Here is a 23,655-nt window from a genome sequence, read left to right as displayed (position 1 = left end):
TCATCATTGTATTCGCCCATGATTGTCTATTTGTACATTGGCCCATGTTTAATGGGCACTCAGAGTTACAAGTACCAATGGCCCTATTATTGTTGTTGCCATGGTGGACATTTAGAATATCTCATTAGTGCTAAAACCGTGTCCCGTATGAAACAATTCCTCCAAAAAAAACGCATCAGCTCGCCCTGGTTGAGAGCTAGACCTTACATATGACAGAATATGAAGGAGCTAGCGTTATCCCATTCCGCCTTATACCCCCCATTGAGGAACTGCAGTCTACCCCATTTCACCAAAACATGGCAATCGATTTTTTAGAGTAGTGAGTGACTGTCTCATTGACTAACCCCATAGCATATACGATTGTTTACAAAATGCCTGATGTGTTTGTGTTTTTTCAGGTTATCTTCTGCCTTTTACTTATTTGGATAGCAACAACACAGACGACACGTAAGGCCAGAATTCGATTGCTCCCGGAACCCTCGCTACCATTTCTTACCCCATCACAACGAGTGTCAACAAATGACCGTATTTCAAATGTTCAGATTTTATGTTTAATCCTACATAAATCGTGATCAAAGGATACAATGGTCAAACATGCCTCCCATTTCAACCCTTATGGACAAGGCATTCTCACTACTGACGGCATGCTTATCAAAAGGGCGGAATCAGTTACTTAAGGTTGGACAGTCCAGTTGTCTCAATCTTCAAACTAGATATATTCAAAAGGCGATGGCTGGGATGTTCTGTGGAGTTTAATGTCGACCTAGCCATCAATATTAGCATTATCACTTTAAGTTAAGTAAGGAAAACTCAACCTCAATTTAATGACAATAATGTGACGCAGTGACAACCAGGCCCAGTTTCGTTTGTTGAATTCGCAAGTTTGAAAGTAATTTGATATTATATTCATCATGTGTTGTTGTTACTATTGGTCTAGTTCCTGTACTACCGCCATGTTTCTTACACGACGGCTCCTTGTCTCTACCTTTTCTCCCCTTCAGTGATTCCTCACTCCGGCTGCCCGCCTTACGGTGCCTGTTCCAATCAAGGCACGTGTACCGAGAATGCTAACGTAACCATAGGATATACCTGTAAATGTAACAAAGGCTTCAAAGGAGTGAACTGTGAATCAGGTGAAAGTCATTTATCTTAAGACGTTATTTATGGCAATCGAACCATCCATTATGATTCTATGTGCAAAGTTTCAAATGCATTTTCCAACTAATCCCAAACTTAGAAAACTTAAAACAGTTTTAGTAAACTTATAAAAAAATGTTTGAAATGAGATGAAATATGCATTGAAACTTAAAAGTTTCCCGTCGATCAGTCGAAATAGTTTCGTTTCTTGGCCCCTGACGCGTTTTCTGTCATGTATCGTAGTTTAATGGTAGTTTTCGTATTTCAATTTTGTAGTGTATAATAGATGTCTGAACCCCATACTTACCCAATGTGACCAAGTTTGCCTTTGGGACATGGCGAATATTGTCTGTGACTGTAAGAGTTACTTCGACTTGGACGCCGATAACCAAACATGCATAGGTATGGCAAGAAACTCAAAGCAGTGTTGATGTTGATCTCCTTAATTCATAACGATGCTGTCATTAGTCTGTAAAACAGTGAAGAACGCAAACATCGTGTAGCTTACTTATCCTACTCTGGTTGAAAGATCACGTAAAAGGTCCACAGCTTAGACAGGCAACTAAACAGAAATGTTTCTCTCATTTATCGACATTTTCAGCCGATATCCCCTGCTCTTCAAACAATGGGACGGGACCTTGCCTCGACAATAATACCATGTGCTACGAGATGAACGGGACAGAGACATGCACCTGTAAACTTGGTTACGTGCCCACCACCAATACATCGTGTGAGGGTGAGTTGGTTTCTTTTCTTTTTGGTTTCTTTGTTTCCTGTTGGTTTCTAAGTCAGTATTCATAATGTAAATTGTGCATTCATACCATCGTATACATCACCATAGTAGCAAATGCCTAAACTTTAAATGTCCTTTAAGGTGGTTGCCATGTTTGATCTCTAAGGGTAATCTTCGGTTTGCAGCCGGCAACCCGTGTGCGAATGTCACAACACACTACTGCGATCCGAATGCAATCTGCAACAAGACTGTCGCAGATGGGCCTGGATTTATCTGCACCTGTAAGACGGGGTATGGCGGCAATGGGACAACCTGTTATGGTGAGTGGTTGGTGGAGTACATATGATTGGTTCCTATTCCTCTTGATGGGGGTGAAGAATATCAATGGGCGCACGTACCACGTTGCTACCTATGATTATAGTGACCCCAAAACACACAACAACAACGCTTCACGCACTTAGGGCAGGTCGGTTACTGTAGGGTAGGCTTCCACTGAATGGCAGGTCGGTTACTGTAGGGTAGGCTTCCACTGAATGGCAGGTCGGTTACTGTAGGGTAGGCTTCCACTGAATGGCAGGTCGGTTACTGTAGGGTAGGCTTCCACTGAATGGCAGGTCGGTTACTGTAGGGTAGGCTTCCACTGAATGGCAGGTCGGTTACTGTAGGGTAGGCTTCCACTGAATGGCAGGTCGGTTACTGTAGGGTAGGCTTCCACTGAATGGCAGGTCGGTTACTGTAGGGTAGGCTTCCACTGAATGGCAGGTCGGTTACTGTAGGGTAGGCTTCCACTGAATGGCAGGTCGGTTACTGTAGGGTAGGCTTCCACTGAATGGCAGGTCGGTTACTGTAGGGTAGGCTTCCACTGAATGGCAGGTCGGTTACTGTAGGGTAGGCTTCCACTGAATGGCAGGTCGGTTACTGTAGGGTAGGCTTCCACTGAATGGCAGGTCGGTTACTGTAGGGTAGGCTTCCACTGAATGGCAGGTCGGTTACTGTAGGGTAGGCTTCCACTGAATGGCAGGTCGGTTACTGTAGGGTAGGCTTCCACTGAATGCGATTTTGTATTAATCGCACAGCACATGCATACTCACCACGCAAACAGTACAAAGTTGACAAGGCTAGCGATTCTGTGTTGTGTTGGTGCAGCTACGCCTGTGTGTGTTTGTGTCATCGCAATCGGCTTCAGCTAGGGTTCACCAATTCTGGAGGCTTGTACGATATCATGAAGACAGTTAGATTAATCGCCATCATGAGCATTGTTATAAAAAGTATAACCATCGACGTAATACTCATATGAAGTTCCTTTTTCATCAGGGTGCAAGCTAGGGTACGCGGGTGATGGAGAGGGGTGTTCGGGTGAGTTTTCACTTTCCTTTTTATTCTTCAATCGTTTTTTCGTAGAGTAAGATTAAATAGTCATTTCGATGCTTTTTTAAAGTTTTCGACGTTTTCGATCATCATCATCGTCATAATCGTCATCATCTAAGGTAATTTGGTGCCAGCGAATGGGGTCAGGGCGTCTACTGTGTATCCCCATGATATGATAAATGTTTCCCAACCCCGATGGTCAGCAGATTCTCTCATCCTGGAAGCCCCGAAGGCACTAACCTGGACTTATGGCAAACGGCAGTTCAGCATTTCAACGCACAGCCAATGATGCAAATGAAATAGTACTCGCATTAGCAACATCATCAGGTATCATCAGCTGCGCAAAGATTCAGGCTGTGACATGTATCTAAAATTCTTTTTTCACAGACATCGATGAGTGTGTTGCAAACGGTGGCACAATGAACCAGTGTTCACCAAATGCTACGTGTAACAATACCGTGGGATCATACGAGTGTGCCTGCAAGAGCGGGTTCAGCGGTGACGGGAAAATATGTAACGGTTAGTGCTGTTTATTTCTTTAAACTGAAGCCAAAAACACGCAGCCAATGATGTTAATGAAATAATACTCACCTTAGTATCATCATCAGGTATCATCAGCTGCGCAAAGATTCAGGCTGTGACATGTATCTTCAATTCTTTTTTCACAGACATCGATGAGTGTGTTGCAAACGGTGGCACAATGAACCAGTGTTCACCAAATGCTACGTGTAACAATACCGTGGGATCATACGAGTGTGCCTGCAAGAGCGGGTTCAGCGGTGACGGGAAAATATGTAACGGTTAGTGCTGTTTATTTCTTTAAACTGAAGCCAAAAACACGCAGCTAATGATGTTAATGAAATAATACTCACCTTAGTATCATCATCAGGTATCATCAGCTGCGCAAAGATTCAGGCTGTGACATGTATCTAAAATTCTTTTTTCACAGACATCGATGAGTGTGTTGCAAACGGTGGCTCAATGAACCAGTGTTCAAAACATGCTAAGTGTAACAATACCGTGGGATCATACGAGTGTGCCTGCAAGAGCGGGTTCAGCGGTGACGGGAAAATATGTAACGGTTAGTGCTGTTTATTTCTTTAAACTGAAGCCAAAAACACGCAGCCAATGATGTTAATGAAATAATACTCACCTTAGTATCATCATCAGGTATCATCAGCTGCGCAAAGATTCAGGCTGTGACATGTATCTAAAATTCTTTTTTCACAGACATCGATGAGTGTGTTGCAAACGGTGGCACAATGAACCAGTGTTCACCAAATGCTACGTGTAACAATACCGTGGGATCATACGAGTGTGCCTGCAAGAGCGGGTTCAGCGGTGACGGGAAAATATGTAACGGTTAGTGCTGTTTATTTCTTTAAACTGAAACCAAAAACACGCAGCCAATGATGTTAATGAAATAATACTCACCTTAGTATCATCATCAGATATCATCATCTGCGCAAAGATTCAGGCTGTGACATGTATCTAAAATTCTTTTTTCACAGACATCGATGAGTGTGTTGCAAACGGTGGCACAATGAACCAGTGTTCACCAAATGCTACGTGTAACAATACCGTGGGATCATACGAGTGTGCCTGCAAGAGCGGGTTCAGCGGTGACGGGAAAATATGTAACGGTTAGTGCTGTTTATTTCTTTAAACTGAAGCCAAAAACACGCAGCCAATGATGTTAATGAAATAATACTCACCTTAGTATCATCATCAGGTATCATCAGCTGCGCAAAGATTCAGGCTGTGACATGTATCTAAAATTCTTTTTTCACAGACATCGATGAGTGTGTTGCAAACGGTGGCACAATGAACCAGTGTTCACCAAATGCTACGTGTAACAATACCGTGGGATCATACGAGTGTGCCTGCAAGAGCGGGTTCAGCGGTGACGGGAAAATATGTAACGGTTAGTGCTGTTTATTTCTTTAAACTGAAGCCAAAAACACGCAGCCAATGATGTTAATGAAATAATACTCACCTTAGTATCATCATCAGGTATCATCAGCTGCGCAAAGATTCAGGCTGTGACATGTATCTAAAATTCTTTTTTCACAGACATCGATGAGTGTGTTGCAAACGGTGGCACAATGAACCAGTGTTCACCAAATGCTACGTGTAACAATACCGTGGGATCATACGAGTGTGCCTGCAAGAGCGGGTTCAGCGGTGACGGGAAAATATGTAACGGTTAGTGCTGTTTATTTCTTTAAACTGAAGCCAAAAACACGCAGCCAATGATGTTAATGAAATAATACTCGCCTTAGTATCATCATCAGTTATCATCATCAGCTGCGCAAAGATTCAGGCTGTGACATGTATCTAAAATTCTTTTTTCACAGACATCGATGAGTGTGTTGCAAACGGTGGCACAATGAACCAGTGTTCACCAAATGCTACGTGTAACAATACCGTGGGATCATACGAGTGTGCCTGCAAGAGCGGGTTCAGCGGTGACGGGAAAATATGTAACGGTTAGTGCTGTTTATTTCTTTAAACTGAAGCCAAGAACACGCAGCCAATGATGTTAATGAAATAATACTCACCTTAGTATCATCATCAGGTATCATCAGCTGCGCAAAGATTCAGGCTGTGACATGTATCTAAAATTCTCTTTTCACAGACATCGATGAGTGTGTTGCCATCGGTGGCACAATGAACCAGTGTTCAAAACATGCTAAGTGTAACAATACCGTGGGATCATACGAGTGTGCCTGCAAGAGCGGGTTCAGCGGTGACGGGAAAATATGTAACGGTTAGTGCTGTTTATTTCTTTAAACTGAAGCCAAAAACACGCAGCCAATGATGTTAATGAAATAATACTCGCCTTAGTATCATCATCAGGTATCATCAGCTGCGCAAAGATTCAGGCTGTGACATGTATCTAAAATTCTCTTTTCACAGACATCGATGAGTGTGTTGCCATCGGTGGCACAATGAACCAGTGTTCAAAACATGCTAAGTGTAACAATACCGTGGGATCATACGAGTGTGCCTGCAAGAGCGGGTTCAGCGGTGACGGGAAAATATGTAACGGTTAGTGCTGTTTATTTCTTTAAACTGAAGCCAAAAAACACAGACAATGATGCAAATGAAATAATACTCGCCTTGGTATCATCGTCAGGTATCATCAGGGGCGCAAAGATTCAGGCTGTGACATGTATCTAAAATTCTTTTTTCACAGACATCGATGAGTGTGTTGCAAACGGTGGCACAATGAACCAGTGTTCAAAACATGCTAAGTGTAACAACACCGTGGGATCTTACGAGTGTACCTGCAAGAGCGGGTTCAGCGGTGACGGGAAAATATGTAACGGTTAGTGCTGTTTATTTCTATAAACTGAAGCCAAAAACACGCAGCCAATGATGTTAATGAAATAATACTCACCTTAGTATCATCATCAGGTATCATCAGCTGCGCAAAGATTCAGGCTGTGACATGTATCTAAAATCCTCTTTTCACAGACATCGATGAGTGTGTTGCAAACGGTGGCACAATGAACCAGTGTTCAAAACATGCTAAGTGTAACAATACCGTGGGATCATACGAGTGTGCCTGCAAGAGCGGGTTCAGCGGTGACGGGAAAATATGTAACGGTTAGTGCTGTTTATTTCTTTAAACTGAAGCCAAAAACACGCAGCCAATGATGTTAATGAAATAATACTCACCTTAGTATCATCATCAGGTATCATCAGTGGCGCAAAGATTCAGGCTGTGACATGTATCTAAAATTCTTTTTTCACAGACATCGATGAGTGTGTTGCAAACGGTGGCACAATGAACCAGTGTTCACCAAATGCTACGTGTAACAATACCGTGGGATCATACGAGTGTGCCTGCAAGAGCGGGTTCAGCGGTGACGGGAAAATATGTAACGGTTAGTGCTGTTTATTTCTTTAAACTGAAACAAAAAACACACAGACAATGATGTAAATGAAAAAGTACTCGCCTTAGTATCATCGTCAGGTATCATCAGCTGCGCAAAGATTCAGGCTGTGACATGTATCTAAAATTCTTTTTTCACAGACATCGATGAGTGTGTTGCAGACGGTGGCTCAATGAACCAGTGTTCAAAACATGCTAAGTGTAACAATACCGTGGGATCATACGAGTGTGCCTGCAAGAGCGGGTTCAGCGGTGACGGGAAAATATGTAACGGTTAGTGCTGTTTATTTCTTTAAACTGAAGCCAAAAACACGCAGCCAATGATGTTAATGAAATAATACTCGCCTTAGTATCATCATCAGTTATCATCATCAGCTGCGCAAAGATTCAGGCTGTGACATGTATCTAAAATTCTTTTTTCACAGACATCGATGAGTGTGTTGCAAAAGGCGGCGTGATGAACCAGTGTTCACCAAATGCTAAGTGTAACAATACCGTGGGATCTTACGAGTGTGCCTGCAAGAGCGGGTTCAGCGGTGACGGGAAAACATGTAAAGGTTAGTGCTGTTTATTTCTTTAAACTGAAGCCAAAAACACGCAGCCAATGATGTTAATGAAATAATACTCACCTTAGTATCATCATCAGGTATCATCAGCTGCGCAAAGATTCAGGCTGTGACATGTATCTAAAATTCTTTTTTCACAGACATCGATGAGTGTGTTGCAAAAGGCGGCGTGATGAACCAGTGTTCACCAAATGCTAAGTGTAACAATACCGTGGGATCTTACGAGTGTGCCTGCAAGAGCGGGTTCAGCGGTGACGGGAAAACATGTAACGGTTAGTGCTGTTTATTTGTTTAAACTGAAGCCAAAAACACACAGACAATCATGTAACAGTAATTGCCTTGCAGCATCCGTAATGGCATGAAAAGGGAGCTTTGAACGGTGTAATCGCTTAACATCTTGATTAAAACAGGATTGATCGCCATCTAAATGAGTGAAAGTATTGTTGTGTTAAATTCTCGTCTTGTCTGTAATTTGAGAAATACATATCTAGCATCTAAAACCAAACGCAAGCAAACGCCGCGCGCCGTGCTTCGATCTTCCAAGTAGAAAGACGTACAAATATTTTGTTTCGTCTGTATACGTTATCAATGGGTGTACGGCAAAAGACCAGTGTGCCAGTAAGGCAATATGTTCGAACACGCCGCCTCGTACGTACAAGTGTAACCCGAGATACACTGGTAACGGAAAAAGATGCACGGGTAAGAGTGTTCTTTCAGAGATCTTTCTTTAGAATCTCAGTTTATCATTAAATGTTAACCTCTTTTCTTCTTGGTGCATATTCATTTGTGTTTTTAATCGTCAGGTGATCAGGTCATTCGAAGGCCAATCATACCATTTCGATATTAAAAATGTCATCTTTAGTTGGCCGACATTCAATTAGGGAGTTTTTGCAAATCTCCTTAGACGCCCATCCCGTTGTTCGACATCTTGAGCAAGATGGCAAACAATGAGTCAAGTGTTCCCACTCGGGGTCCTTGCAAAAAGCTCCTTATCACGTGATCATCCCTTCTTGTTTCTGATGATGTTCAATTTGTCTCCAAGACATCGACGAGTGCACCACCAGTAACCTGGACTTGAAACACCAGTGTGATGCACAGGCTATATGTACGAACAGTGTCGGCTCATATACGTGCGACTGCAAGCAAGACTATGCCGGCGACGGGCGGACCTGCACCAGTAAGCTCACTCATGCTTTTACTACATCTACATTGATGTCTTCGCAAGTGACTGACGTTTGTCGCATTAAATAAATATGTCAATCTTGCCATTTATTTATTCCTATCTCTGTGCTTTCCAAAGAATGGAGAAATATGCCGCACCTCGACAATTCGGCGATGACGTGTCCATCTGTATTGCATCGTTTGCCAAACAATAGCCCCCCCCCCCTCCCTACGGCATGTTAGTTTGTGACCCCTTGGGGAGCTATTGAAATAAAATTTTAACAACATCAACTTGATGTAGCGTTGACCGTGCTGCTTATAATAAAACTGCCGCGTTACCTTAGATCAATCGTGATTTCTTTGCATTTAGTCAAAGACTTGGAGGAGAAGGCTGAAGAACTGTCGAACGTGGCGAAAACGATTGTAGACTCGGCATCCCCTGATCAAGTGGTAGCGAAGGTGGATCAGCTCGCTGGGCAGCTTGATCAATCACTTAAGGTACGGCGCGTCATAAGTCCAGCCGGGATCTGGTTTAAGGCTGTAGAATGCAACTGACACTAGTCTGACCCAAATGGAGGTTCTGCAGAATAATCTTTCTTTACTGTGACCCGAAGCTTAGATGCCTGTTGCGAGCCTTGGCTACGGAAGTTGTACAACCTCCTGAAATTTCATTGGTGACGTTAACTGAGAAACCGATATTCGATTGATGACATCTTATTTTTGTATATGATAACAGTGAGCACAGTAATATAGGGACCGGTTAACATTATACTTTAGGCCTACGTAAGTGAACCGTGAACAGAAAAGCCCCTACAGCAGTCTTGTCAGGATATCTTACATCGATTTCAGCCATCACCTGGAAATTCCACGCCCGACCAGGAAGAAAAGGCGATCAGTGCCAAGACGCACATCCGCCAAGAGATGGTGGTTGGTGTGCAGGCCTACGTGAAGAAGGCTGGTATCAAGAACCTACAAGAGGCACAGAAGATAGGCGATGCACTGGACAAGTCAACGAACAACAAAGCGGAGTTGAATGTAATAAGCATGGTGCGTATATTAGTGTATCCTTGTTTCATGTTGCTTGTCTTGCTGTAAAATGTCTTTAAGAAAAAGACTTAACTCATTGAAGTAAGCATGGAAAAGAAATTTCACCTCCTTTCTCCAGAACATCCTATGGCAGCACATTCCTGTACTCCAGTTGGAGATCTTAACAAGAAACAAAATATGAATATTAACTAAGCAGCAGCACTCCCTGAAATCTTAACTCTCGTAACCGGTCTATTCTTAATGAAAATAGAGTAGAACGTATGTCGTTCAAGGTGATGCGAATAATAGATTTTTTCCCTTTTAGGATGCATGTGTCTCAACAAGTGTTGAAGTCCTAAAGAAAACACCCAAGTCTGCCATGACATTGAACGACCTTACGCAACTTTCAACAGGTATTTGTTTCGTAAGGGATAGTCTGACAACAACGAAGCAATTAAAATCCTCTAATGCCCCCCCCCGCCCCCCTGAGAGATGTAGCTTCACTGATTCTGATTCTATTTTCAGCTGTGTCTGCAGTTTAAATTTGCGAGCCATAACAAAAGTACCGGTACAAATAAACAGACTCGCCGAGGCACGTCATTCAAAACTAATTTGCATCCATAAAAAATAGCATTTGTCAACTCCTTATATGGCGCTCCGTTACCAGATCTGCGGCTGTGCAATACGTCCTTTCCTTTGCCTTTCAGCCGTCTCGAAAGGCCCTGCTAATGTGATCGATGCACTGTTTGATACACCAGAAACCATTCCACTTGATGTTGACATGAAGACAAGGATGCCTTCGAAGGAGAAGCAGGCACTGGTAAGATCAAATTGAGGTTGTGAATCTCTCATTATTCATATCAAAGACCAGATTTGAGCACTTTCCGTGACTAAGCTTTACCAATACTGGTACAGTAAGCGTCCAAGCAAGAAACATCAGCAGACGTTCAATTACTTATAAATCTCTTTTATTTCTCTTCAGTCCAAGGATATCATGAACAAAACGAATTCTTTAATCCGCGACATGCAGCAGGTCCTCTTTAGTAAGATAGGCACAGACGCAGCGTTTGCCGAGGTTGCGTCCAAGTCGTTCGGCTTCAAGATCGGCAAACGCAAGAATTCCTTTCTGAAGAAGAAGGAAGCCATAAAGATGGGAAATGTGGACGCTACGCTTAGCGATGGTCTTGAGGCAGAAGGCGATATCAGTTTTTCAGTGAGTGAGAGGGACAACATGGGGATATTTGTTTTTCACCGTCAACAATCTGTTAGATTAAACAATATATCGACTTGATCAATACTAGGGACAGCCTCACGAGCCAAATACAGTCAATTCATCTTCAAAGCTGTACAAACGGAGGATTTAGAGGATGGGACCAGTGTAAGGAATTGATACTCTGCGTGAGCACGCTCGACCATTCTAGGATACTGGCCCGCTTGGTAGCAATAGAACGCCTCATCCTTTTCCTAATATGCTGTTATTTGGTAGACCTTGCTGACATCGCCTGGCACTGATCAATTCTTACCTCTGCATCGTTTCAGTTGACAACGTTTTCCCGGAACCCTTACCTCTATGGCGAAGATTCCCACTTGACTAACACCCCTGTGCTGCAAATGGAGGTCGAGGACACTGCGAAGAAACCACCAGAGCCCGCTATATTCAGCGGGAGAAGTGCAATGCAGGCGACGATTACATCAGAGTTAGAAGACAATGATAAGCAGAAGGTGAAAGTACTGCTTGACGATATGCCAGAGAGAGGGAAGGTACATGACATATCGTTGGATGACCGCCACGCTTACATGCGTTTGACCTTCACCAAGGAGTTCGTTGGTAATGTCACCTTGTTAGGCCAAATGAACATCCAACCTGGTGACGTAGACTTCGACTTCCAGTACGTCATAGACAATGCGATACTGTATCAGGAGGTGAGAGCAGGATGTCGGATTGTGACAAATCAACAAGGCCAGGATTACTCCTTATTTGTCTACAGTTCCTGCTTTAAACAGCTTGGGAAGATGAAGCTTTTGTTCAAACTTGCCTCAGGTAAATTGCCTATGACACTATTTCTATATGACTACAGAAAGGTCCTTGTCGATGTCGGTCTCCACGAGCTCTCTAGTTTCCTTCTCTTATACAATGTTTTATGTAGCTTCTAGCTCAGGAAAGATGCCTTCATGATGGTCACATTACGTCTAACTTTGAACAGGCTTGTTTATCTTAACTTTGTTTGATCAGAAAATCATCTCTGGTTTCGAAATGTAGGTGCAATAGCCCCAGTCACTGTTACCCAAGGGCGCAGACGGCTGTTGGCCAAAGGCAGCTACACAGTCGCAATGGTCATGATACAACCTCGTGCGTGGAATCCGGCTGCCAGTGCATGGGAAGTTGTCGACTGGATAGAGGTAGGTTACCGTCAATCGGGGTGGATTACCTTTTCATCTCTCCACAACCAGAACTTCGGGTGCTCGTATACAACATTTTTCGAAGTGGCAGTTATGATTGTCATACTGCAGCAAGACTGAATCGCATGATTCTATTGTGGGCCAGCATCTAACTCGGCATATGTAAAATTGTAGGGTTTGAGATTAGTTCCTGGTAATAGCAAGCTATATAGGAACTAGAGTTTTCATGTTTGGAAGAAGATATTTTAACGGGGCTTCTAATTCTTTACTTTTTATGACAGGTCCTGCCAGAGTCTACATCAAATGCTGTCAAGTTCAAGAGCAACTTCTTCGGGACGATCACCAGCGGGCTCTTCGTGCCGCCAAATACCATAGACTTTGCGGCGATCTTCCCCAACTTCCTCGAAAGAGTCCGGGACAGCCCAACGGTCCTTGCAACTATTCTCATCATACTTTTCGTTTTTGTGATATTGCTCATATGGACCCGGCGGATGGACAAGAAAGACTTCAATATGGTAAGCTATACTCATGGTTCGTTTTGTTCAATTTCGTCCTTATTACCATTGGGTATATGGAATGATTAATTTTGTCAATGCGCGAAGGCAACGATTACGCTGTTGAGTTGCGATGCACTGCGCTCAATCGGAGCTTTTTGTCTGTTGCGTTGACAAACTGATATCACTCCACCTACCAGCTGAAGGTTCTGGCATTTCAGGTTTACTTCTGGTCGTCCAAAACATTGTAATAGGAGTCGTTGAGCCACTGCTCCTGGGCACGGTGTGTTCGAAGGTTCTGGCATTTCAGGTTTACTTCTGGTCGTCCAAAACATTGTAATAGGAGTCGTTGAGCCACTGCTCCTGGGCACGGTGTGTTCGAAGGTTCTGGCATTTCAGGTTTACTTCTGGTCGTCCAAAACATTGTAATAGGAGTCGTTGAGCCACTGCTCCTGGGCACGGTGTGTTCGAAGGTTCTGGCATTTCAGGTTTACTTCTGGTCGTCCAAAACATTGTAATAGGAGTCGTTGAGCCACTGCTCCTGGGCACGGTGTGTTCGAAGGTTCTGGCATTTCAGGTTTACTTCTGGTCGTCCAAAACATTGTAATAGGAGTCGTTGAGCCATTGCCCCTGGGCACGGTGTGTTCGAAGGTTCTGGCATTTCAGGTTTACTTCTGGTCGTCCAAAACATTGTAATAGGAGTCGTTGAGCCACTGCTCCTGGGCACGGTGTGTTCGAAGGTTCTGGCATTTCAGGTTTACTTCTGGTCGTCCAAAACATTGTAATAGGAGTCGTTGAGCCACTGCCCCTGGGCACGGTGTGTTCGAAGTGACCTTTCATAGATATATGTTCCCTTCAGAATCATTTTAAACTTGCAGTGGGTATGCGCCCCCTTGGTCGATAATCACCCAGGCGACCAGTACTGCTACCGTATCAACCTGCACACATCATCTCGCATTGGTGCCGGAACCAGTGCCAACGTCTTCATCATCATCATCGGAGAGAAGGGAGCTACAGAGCCAAGACCTCTCTATGATGGGTATAGGCAGGTGAGACCTCTTTTGATCCGTGAAGTCACTTACCAACAATTGTTCAGGGACACAATCACACCATTTGACTCTCATACCTACTTTTGTTAACCACTGGAAGTTTGATCCGCAATGATGTTCTGCGGTGGTTCCAGGGTTCTTAGAAGACGAAGCATCCGCTAGTCCCTTGCAAAGACGCTTCATCTAAATTCCCTAGAAATCATCGTAAATTTAACGAAAAAACTGCGATGTTGAGTGTGGGCGCCCACCTCCACACACACTTCAGATTGGTGCAACACGCACATTTCTTTCGGACAGCAACAGCCCTATTGCATTTCATTTCGCAGAATTTCCAACGAGGGTCCATCAGTTCGTTCCTGCTGAAGAACCACTCGTTTCTGGGTCGTCCTCAGTATGTGTTCGTCTGGCATGACGGGGAAGGGGCAGAACCACACTGGCATCTATCACATATTGTCATAGAGGACTTGTACCGAGAAACATGGTAAGAATGATGATAAAGTGTTCAAGACAATTTGGATACACGATGCCGAGGAAGGCTGACAGTGGTGGCAACAACTTCCCTACCAACTGTTTAAACCATTTCTTCTGCACAGAAGCTGCTTGAATTGCAACCAACTCATCAAATGATATCGTGAATTGCTAATTCATTGCATGGCACATGTCTGATACGAATTCAAGCATGTGGAAAGGCAACGAACCACCCACTCATCGACCAACATCGCATTGGTATATCTGCGATCCAAAACCATGTTGGATGACCGTTGCTTTGGGCGGTCCTCAATGACTACAACTTCTAAGCAAGAGTGCCATCTGAAATCTTGGCAAATTATTGTCATATAAGTCATACGATGTTATTAGATAGATAGATGGATAGAATGTTATGGTACTGTAAATGCCAAGTCAACAATGACGTATAGAAATTTTATTCGCCAACTGGATCGTTCAATGATTTCAATACCAGCTAGGTTGATGTCGACATGGTTGTGTCATAATTCTGAGTATCTTTCAGTGACTACTTCCTCTGCGCCCATTGGCTGTCTGCAACCAAGGGAGATCACCGCACCAACCGTCTCCTCCGCGTGACCCACGAAGAGAACATCAGCAGTGTCTCCAACCTCTTCAGCCAACACTCTAAACGATTCCTCTTCGACACCAACATCTGGTTCTCCATGTTCAACCGACCAAACAAGAGTCGCTTTACTCGAGTCCAGCGCCTCTGCTGCTGCACGGCCGCACTCTTCCTCATGATGTTGTCCAACGCCATGTGGTATCAAACTGGTACGACGGGAAGTAGCTCCGCGCTGCATATAGGCCCTTTGCGGATAAGCTTCCGTACTGTTTTCATCGGTCTGATGTCCAGCGTAATAATCCTTCCACCAACGATGGCAATGGTTGAGATATTTTCACGGACTCGTTTTCATCGAAAGGAAATAAACGTTCAAATAAGACGTAAATATCCCGAGAGGAAACAGGCCCGCCTTCTGCCCTGGTGGTGTGTGTTCTTCGGCTACATCCTAGTGATCATGGCCATCTCGTGCGGGGTCTTCTTCACCTTCTTCTACAGTCTCGAATGGGGCGGGACGAAGTCGAATGAATGGCTATCGACTCTGTTGATCTCCTTGGTAGAGACCGTGGTCTTACTTCAGCCTGGGAAGATGCTGCTAATCGCCCTCATCCTGACCTGCATTCTGCGGCTACCATCAGATGCCGACGAGACAGTAGAGGACGAATTCTTGCTAACTGATGTCGCTGAGAACGTGAACACATTGGAAAGTAAGTATCAGTTAACATTTAGCCCATATCTACTGTACTGGCGCCTTGTCGTTGGAGCTTACTCGTATCAGAATTCTTTGTTGTTTAAAGGCTTATTATATCAATACATAATACTTGTGGGTCTTTCAAAACCAATGCTCGCATACTTTTGAAACATGTAAAGAAGTTCGACATATCAAACTCCTCTTTACATGGATGTGCTAGTTTTGGCAAGTATTCTTGATCTTTCAGTTCCAGTTGCGCGAACGATCCCGGACCTTCCTGACGATCTCGACAACTGCCAAGAGAATGAGGCGACAAGGAAAGCACGAGCTGCTCGCGATAAGAAGCTGTTCACCATAGCACGTGCTACAGGGATCCAGTTCCTTTACTTGCTTCTCCTCATGATCATCTGTAGCAGTAATCGAGGGAGCCACTACTACAGACAGAACACGGCTCTTAAGAGAGCTTTTGACCTGAAGGTATGAACATTTCAAAAGATCGTTCCTCTCCTTCTTTGTGATTGTAGCAAATCGTAAATGAGTGCCCTGCGAATATACAATGAGCTTTATACCTCCCCACCTACCCAATACTGTGGTGGGGTGGCCGGATCGCACCCACACTGAAACTACTTTAGTAGAACCACGGAACAGTCATGTATACGACTCCCTCCACCATTAAGGATTGCCAATGTTTGGGTGACATTGGGAATCCTTAATGGGGAAGGGAGTGGTATATGTAGCGGTTAGGTGATTTTCTAAGGATATCGCTATAGACATTACAACATTAAAATAATCCCGTGTCTGCATACTATTTTCAGGAAAATAACGTCATCATTCGCCTTGCTGACTACGGTCAGCTGTACAGGTGGCTGAACCATAATGTCACTCCGATTCTCTACCCCGATAAGTACTACAATGGCCTTGCCTTGAAGTCGTACGACAGAAGGTTTATTGCCAACATGGATGGCTTGAGGGTTGGACCTGCGAGACTCAGACAGAAGAGGGTCAGACAAGGTTGGTTGGTGGTTATAAGCCAAGAATGGTAGAGAAGATGGTCGTTCCTTACGTACCACATGAGCAAACACAGTGTGTGACTATTTCAAATCATTAGCAAATAAGCGGGCTAGTGGCTAACACCGCCATGTGTACTCCTCTCGAGCGAGCGAGGTTTCCTGAGATTGACTGGGGTCCGTTAATACATGCACACATGACGCCTCACCACTGAAGCACGAATTGTCAAAGACTTTCTAGCTAACATCGCAATTTAGATCAAGAGTTATTTAATAGCTGCGTCATGTGATCTCTTCTGTCTCCGACCGTATTTTTGAAGCAGGAACAGCTACGAATGCTTTATCACTATGTTCTTTCTTTTCCAGGTTTGTGTACGTGGAACAAGATCGTCACAAAATGTGCCAGTGACTTTGATACAAGTATAGAAGAAAGCGACGACTTCCTGACATATTGGAGAAAACCTACAACAACATTCACCAAGTCACCTTTTGTTTACACGTCTGCTCAAAAAAACGACATTCCACTTTACGGTGAATATGCCACATTCGATGGCGGCGGCTATGTTGCAGAGTTAGGCGACAGTTCCAAAACTGCTCTACTGGTTCTCAGTCAGTTGTTTAAGAAGAACTGGATAGATCGACTCACCAGAGCAGTTTTCGTTGAAGCCACAATCTACAACGCTAATGTCAATTTGTTTTCATGCTTACGAATAATGATCGAGACACCAGCAGTTGGCGGGATACTCATCTCTAGAACTGTGGAAAGCTTTCGCCCATACCCTTATGTCGACGCATGGGATCTCATCCTTCTCGTCCTGCAGATAGTGTGGGTGTTGGTCTTATTCTACTTAATCTATGTAGAGATCAACCTTGCTCGAACATTCCGATGGCAGTACGTAACAGATCCATGGACCTACGTGCAACTCCTGAACGTCATGACGGCATTCGCAGCATCATCTCTCTATGTTGTGAGAATAGTGTTTGTGATCAAGGCGATTGAAGACGTCAAGAACAACATCGGCGAATATGTCTCCTTTGACAAGATGATTGAGATCGATGAATCGTACACAGCATCTCTGGCTATCATAGCGTTTATATGCATCCTTCAAATTTTAAAGCCATTGTCGTTTAACTTTTTCTTTGCCCTCCTAAAGAACACCCTGCGTAAAGCATTTAGTGTGTTGGCCTGTTGCTTTCTATTCATTCTGGCCATATGGATGGCTTTTGGCATCAGCGGCCACTTCCTTCTTGTGCGAACCACGGCGACTTTCCGTACATTTCCGCGCACATTATGGACGCTGCTGGGCATGTCAATTGGTATCCTCAAGTATCCTGAGGCGATGGGAGACAATCTGGGAGAGGATGCGTTGGTGAATCGTATCAGTTTCGTGATGTTCATGTTTATTTCGTACATGGTGCTCATGAACCTGGTCGTCACGATATACCTTGAGATGTACTCAGCTATCCGGGGGAGCAAGCAGCTGAAGGGATTTGATAGAGAGCTGAATGACCACTTCTGGAAGCGCGTCCTCATGCTGTGGAATGCCTTCATCAACAAGCAGCCAAACGCGTGGTCGTATGATGTCCCAAAAATAGGTTAGTCTATTCCATATCGGAAGAGATACGTGAAGCTTAATGATTCATTGCCGTACCTGGGTATCTGCCTTTTTGTCAAATTCTTTTCGAGTAAAAAAGGACAGCTGAGATAAAAATAAATTATCAGAAAGAAATCCGACTTAAATTATGCTCTAGAACCCAAAACATTGACGAGGTCATAGGATTTCTGAATGAATGAAAGTCGACACTTGATAACACGTGACGAGTTTTACTCTCAACTTTGTACCGACTGATGCCAACTTGCAGTTGAGGAAAATCGGATGGCTCTGTGAACTTCTGAAACTACATTAAACTTGATATAACAGCTCTAATACCATCCGTTGTTTTCATTGCGTTTTATGTCTTACAGATGCACCTGCTCCAATCCAAGCGGAGGAATCCTATCGAAGAGGCCATACCGGCAGCATGCATCTTGACCAGATTGTCAGGATATCAACAATGGTACACGACAGTTTTCATTTCAAAACCGAACATGTTTCAGTCAGTTTTATCGACAGCTGTTGGTAGTCATCAATCCTAGAGCAACTTAGAATAAAAAACAAGATAATCTGCCCAACCGGGAAATGCATGAATTACGAGGACAGCCTATTGGATCACAAACCATCCTTGAACATTTTCCTTAACCGCAAATTTCATCTCATTTTTCGCCCACAGATTCACACGTCTATGGGCAACGCCTTCAAGAAGTACAGCAGCGAGCTCGAAACGGTCAAGCTTGACGTAAGAGCAGCAAAGGCTGCGTCTGATGACATGAGCAGGAAACTGCAGGATACCAAGGAGGACCTCGCAGTCACGAAAGACACGGTCACCTCCATCAAAAAGGCGATTAATGATGCGTTGACGAAGAGAAAGGAGACGGACTGGCTGCGGGCTCACCCAGAGGAATGGACGAAGCATAGGTACGTACAGTGACTTTGTTTGTCAAGTCAAGTGTTGTCGAGTGTGTTTGAATAAGCATGTGCCGGACTCGTAGCTGACGAAATGTGCAGCTGGCTGCTCTAGCGATCTACCAGGAGCAGTTGCTTGGCATGTGTAGCTCGAAACATGGCAGGGTGTTCACGCTGAGGTTCTCCAGTGGTTGGATCTTTCGGATGGGTTGATCTTTGCTCGTCTCCTCGTTGATAGGTACTACTATGAAGACGGACTCTTAGCTTTAACAGTGGCAGCGATTCCCAACGAGTTCTCGGAGAGTTACCTGACCGTGGAGAGGATAGACGACCCAGATTTGAAGCATCTGACCTGCCCAGACATGGCGGGCATCATTCTACCAGTGTGTGCCATACACACGACGGAAGATTTCCTAATCGAAGAGCCAATCCTGGTGACCCTACCTGTCCATGGCGGCGGCGTTGATGATAGAAAAGAACTACTCCTGAAGGCGAGAATTTATGCAGGGGACGAGTATGAGGAGTTTTCGGCGGATCCAGTCCAAGCTGATGACCAAGTAAGGCCACAAACATCTATGTCTGTTTGGCTTATGATGAGATCTTTACGACGAAGGAAAGAAAACGAGGTGTTGTGGGCTTCACTAAGAGGTTCAGGTTTGGCACCTGTGTGTCTCTTCGTTGATTTTGATAAATTCAAAACAGTTTCTGGCACTTACTTTGGCACTGACCATTGATATATTATTCCTACTTCTAGAGTTTGATCGGACTGAGGGCTGCATTCACTGCCGTACCGGAGAGCCTTGCAGTGGTTCAGATTTGGCACCGAGATTATGTGATGATAGGACCGGATGGTGGCGAGGTTGTCAGCACACGTGACAGCAGGGTCAAGGTCACATTCCCAAGCGAGGCTTTTCATACTATGTGTAACGTTACACTTCAGGTAATAAATCACAGATGGAGAGTTGATACTATGGCGATCAACTCGCCGTTTTAAAATCGTTTTGCCTGTAATCATGAATTCAGAAAGATTTGTCATCGCACCCGTACTCAACGGTCTCAAGACATCAGTAGACTAATACTACTATTACTACTAAGTTATGGTGAAAGAAAAAAGATGACATCAGCACTTTATAGAATCGTCTCGCTTTCACTTCAAGGTAAAATTCATTGACATCAACGAGAGTGACCAGTGTGGCTCGAGTCACGTGGTTATGCTCACCCTATCAGAGAGGGCCATGAAACCGGTAGAGGCTACTATACCGTTCCTGGACCCCAAATCGGCAGGTATGTCTACCCACATTACTAAACAAATCCTGATATTTTCCTGCTTTATTTTGTCATCCTACAACATAGCAGTGGATCATGCATGATAAAGTCTTTGTCTAGATGAAATGATTGAATTTCTTTTCTTAATTTACAGTTGAAAAGATGAAGCATCTCTTGATACGGCAAGGCGCTAGAGACTGGTGTGATGATTATACGACTCCGGTCAGAAGCTCCGGCCAAGTCGTCTCGTTTCAAGTGATATTACCGCGCGCTGGGTAAGGAAACTTTCTAAAAGGCAAAGCTGCAAACAATAACAAACCCCATCACAGAGCCACGTTTCATATCAGTTGTATCAACGCACGCGGCCAAGGCGTTTCACTTACTGCAAATATACGTTGACAAACCAGAATACAGTGATAATCTGAAGTATTTTGATTTTCTTTACAGGGAGGTAATGAGCTTCTTCGCCAAGTCGGGCAATTCGTCGTTGGTAAGTCGAGATGGCCTGGTGGAGGAGGTATGCATACTCAGACTCTGCGTGTGCTTCTACTCAGTTCTATTCGCTGCTATTTGCTGCTTGCAACATTATTTCGGACCCATCCATTGTTCATTCATTGTTATTGAACAGTATACGCATCAGCATCAGTATCAGCATGAAGTATCGAGTACGTGAAGCCTCATGATGGTGCACTATAGGATTCTTCCTCCATTCTTGTCTGTTGGTCTGTGTGTTGTGTAAACGCTTTAGTTGTTGTACAATTCTGGTGGGAATGCTTGTTTTCATAATATATACTCATGCTGCAACAGTTGTCTGCTATGCTTACTGCATCCGTGCATTTGTAAGGAATTTTTACAGAAATAAATGCTTGTGGACATAGAAGATGCTAATCTAGTGTTTGAGATTATAACTAAATTAGCATCTATAGATTTGAATTATCTTACCTGTTTGTACATTTCAGATACCTAGGACTCGGAAAGCAGGTACGGTAATCGAGAATTATCCCTTTAGAATATTTCCGTTAACATTAAGTGTTCTACAAGGTTTAATCTAGGGTTAAATCTTGCCGTATTCTTCATGCTAACTATTGGGAACATTCCTTGTCGAAAATCCTACCTCTGTTACACTGCTTCGATGTCACCTCGGAGTAACCAATGGTATGAACATCTTCCTTGTTTTCAAGATCCTATCACCGAGGTCTACCTAACGAACCTTGCCACAAAGATGGGCTCGGACTGGGAACGGGCCATATACGCACTTGACGGCGGGCTACACCACCGAGCTGCCCATGGGCTCCGGGGAAAGTGGGACATGTCGGATGAAGAGAAAGGGGCAATGGTTCTGAGAAAGTGGCTGAATAACCAGCAGGTCTCCGTGGATAAGGTATGGAGAACGCAGGTGCTTTCATTCGTAGCTTAATCAGAAAAGCTGTCAGAGAAGTTAACGTTGGGATCGACTCGGAAGACAGCCGAAGCGATTTATTGATTCAACCTGATGTCGTAAACTGTTTTTGATTCTCTCGCCTTCTTGTCACATTTCTGTCTTCAGAACTTCAGGTTCAGAATTCGACCAAACCGCACAGATTTCCACTCGGAAATGCAGTGATTGTATGTGCATAATGGAAGTAAACAAATGTTCTCACAACTCCCTGGCCCTGTTTCACATTTTGATTTGTTGTTCAAGGTGAAACTACTGAGGGATGCGTATCAAGACATCAACCGCCCAGACCTCGTCTCCGACCTCGACCGCTCGGCGGAAGTGTTCAGGAACTTCATAGATGAACGGGTTCAAGGTCAGTGGAGGTTCATGGTTATTTGTTGCTAATTCTTCCTCGTTTATACCATGTGTTGCTTAACATCATGTTGAAATAGGGATAGGAAAATGTTATTGTCCAAACCGGTTAACTGGTTACCTGCGATATTTATAAACCAATCACAGATCAGATTTAATGTGACAGATACTTCCTAATACACTACACAATCTCTCATTCAGATGCGAATCTGCTGAAAGCCTTCCGCGCGATCATTCAGAGTGACAAGGTTACATGCTGCTGGCGAGCCCTGGCGGCGCGACTTGACCTCTCCGATGACTGTGTGAGCGAACTCGACAGGCGGGAGCCGCCTTTGAGCGTGTCGGAGAAATGCTTCGAAGTGCTGTCCGAATGGAAAGAGAATGGAAAGAACGTGACACTGAAATATCTGCGTAGGCATTTGTCGAGTTTGGGTTGCAAGCTAGCTGCAAGTGAGTACATACCAATGCTTCCATTGACACATTTAAACTCCGAACATAGGCCAGTACAGGACTGCTGCAGACACATTGAAAGTCAATTTGTTTCTAGTATTGAGAATGATAGCTTATTGGCTAGAAACATCAAGATCTTTGATTACGATCGTAAATCTTCGGACTTCAGCAACCGCAGAGGTTTTCGATCCCTGTCACTCCGTTGAGAGAGTAGCGGCGCTCCCAAAAAACAATGACCAACGTTCTCTACCAGTCTTTGTGTTTCTTTTCCAGACAAGCTGGCAGACTTCATGTAGGTGCAGTGGTATTGATGAACTTGTGAGTTATTCGAGAGACTTGCCTTGGATTGCAGTGTTAGGGTTTAGCATCAGGGTAACAGCCGAGACCTTTGGCTTACAGGGACATCAGTCTGTCGACTGAGCAGAAGGGAAATTCGCTCCAGTCTTGGCTAGAATGAATGATGCCACTCCTTCAGTACATGAGACATGATATACTATTAGCCAGTATGTTGGTATATTGGGTGAGCCCAAAAAGAGACGTTTCGAAATGGATGGAGCGATAACTCACGCAGTTCTAACGATATCAGATTTTGCACTCTGTTTGATAGTAATCTCTTATATTGGTGTATAGAGTTTTAAGAGACTATGGCTCCGTCAAAGATGCTAAATATGTAAAGAAGATTATCCCAATTTAAGAATAAATTCAAGCTATAAATATGTTGCATGAAGCAGTGTTGCATTTCAAGTCTATATCTGGATAAATATCAACTTTGGTTGGAGAGGAGCATGGAGCGTGTTGTCTCAATATCGTCTTCATAGATTGATGGTGACAACTACGGTTCTGTTTGCAGCGCCTTCAATAGTGTTTACTCTTGCCGTCACATACACCAATTCGTGTTGTAGACTGGGGACAGGTCCTGACAGCAAGTACACACAAGATCTTTATCACTTCAGCCGATTTGGTAAACTAAATAAGGATTGACTTATACCCGAAAACATCAATAAGGATTAGGTTTTTCTTCTCGATTTGTGTTCTATAGATGTTTGG

General features: G+C 44.0%; 2 protein-coding genes across 2 annotated transcripts; both read left to right on the top strand.

Annotated features, from left to right (window-relative positions):
- Window positions 1-1,472: 1,472 nt before the first annotated feature.
- LOC135492469 (fibrillin-1-like) lies at window positions 1,473-5,732 on the top strand. Its single transcript, XM_064778971.1, has 12 exons — window positions 1,473-1,539; window positions 1,739-1,873; window positions 2,056-2,190; window positions 3,185-3,226; window positions 3,626-3,757; window positions 3,907-4,038; window positions 4,188-4,319; window positions 4,469-4,600; window positions 4,750-4,881; window positions 5,031-5,162; window positions 5,312-5,443; window positions 5,596-5,732. The coding sequence occupies exons 1-12, from the start codon at window positions 1,473-1,475 to the stop codon at window positions 5,730-5,732; spliced, it is 1,440 nt and encodes a 479-aa protein (XP_064635041.1).
- Window positions 5,733-6,540: 808 nt separating this feature from the next.
- On the top strand, window positions 6,541-23,324 carry LOC135492455 (uncharacterized). The gene is made up of 33 exons (XM_064778955.1): window positions 6,541-6,569; window positions 6,719-6,850; window positions 7,000-7,131; window positions 7,281-7,412; window positions 7,565-7,696; window positions 7,846-7,977; window positions 8,748-8,882; window positions 9,237-9,364; window positions 9,716-9,913; window positions 10,218-10,305; window positions 10,600-10,712; window positions 10,875-11,105; window positions 11,432-11,933; window positions 12,153-12,292; window positions 12,574-12,807; window positions 13,665-13,835; window positions 14,162-14,316; window positions 14,845-15,608; window positions 15,840-16,069; window positions 16,408-16,603; window positions 16,966-18,195; window positions 18,566-18,657; window positions 18,871-19,115; window positions 19,342-19,660; window positions 19,858-20,043; window positions 20,261-20,387; window positions 20,524-20,644; window positions 20,817-20,859; window positions 21,329-21,350; window positions 21,551-21,750; window positions 22,051-22,159; window positions 22,360-22,608; window positions 22,882-23,324. Exons 2-33 carry the CDS (start codon window positions 6,751-6,753, stop codon window positions 22,902-22,904), a joined length of 6,879 nt encoding a protein of 2,292 aa, XP_064635025.1. The 5' UTR covers window positions 6,541-6,569; window positions 6,719-6,750; the 3' UTR covers window positions 22,905-23,324.
- Window positions 23,325-23,655: the final 331 nt, after the last annotated feature.

This window comes from Lineus longissimus, chromosome 8 (assembly GCF_910592395.1).
Source record: "Lineus longissimus chromosome 8, tnLinLong1.2, whole genome shotgun sequence".
Lineage (NCBI taxonomy): Eukaryota > Metazoa > Nemertea > Pilidiophora > Heteronemertea > Lineidae > Lineus > Lineus longissimus.
Note: the sequence above shows the minus strand (reverse complement) of the source record. Positions and strands in the feature narration are given on the sequence as shown.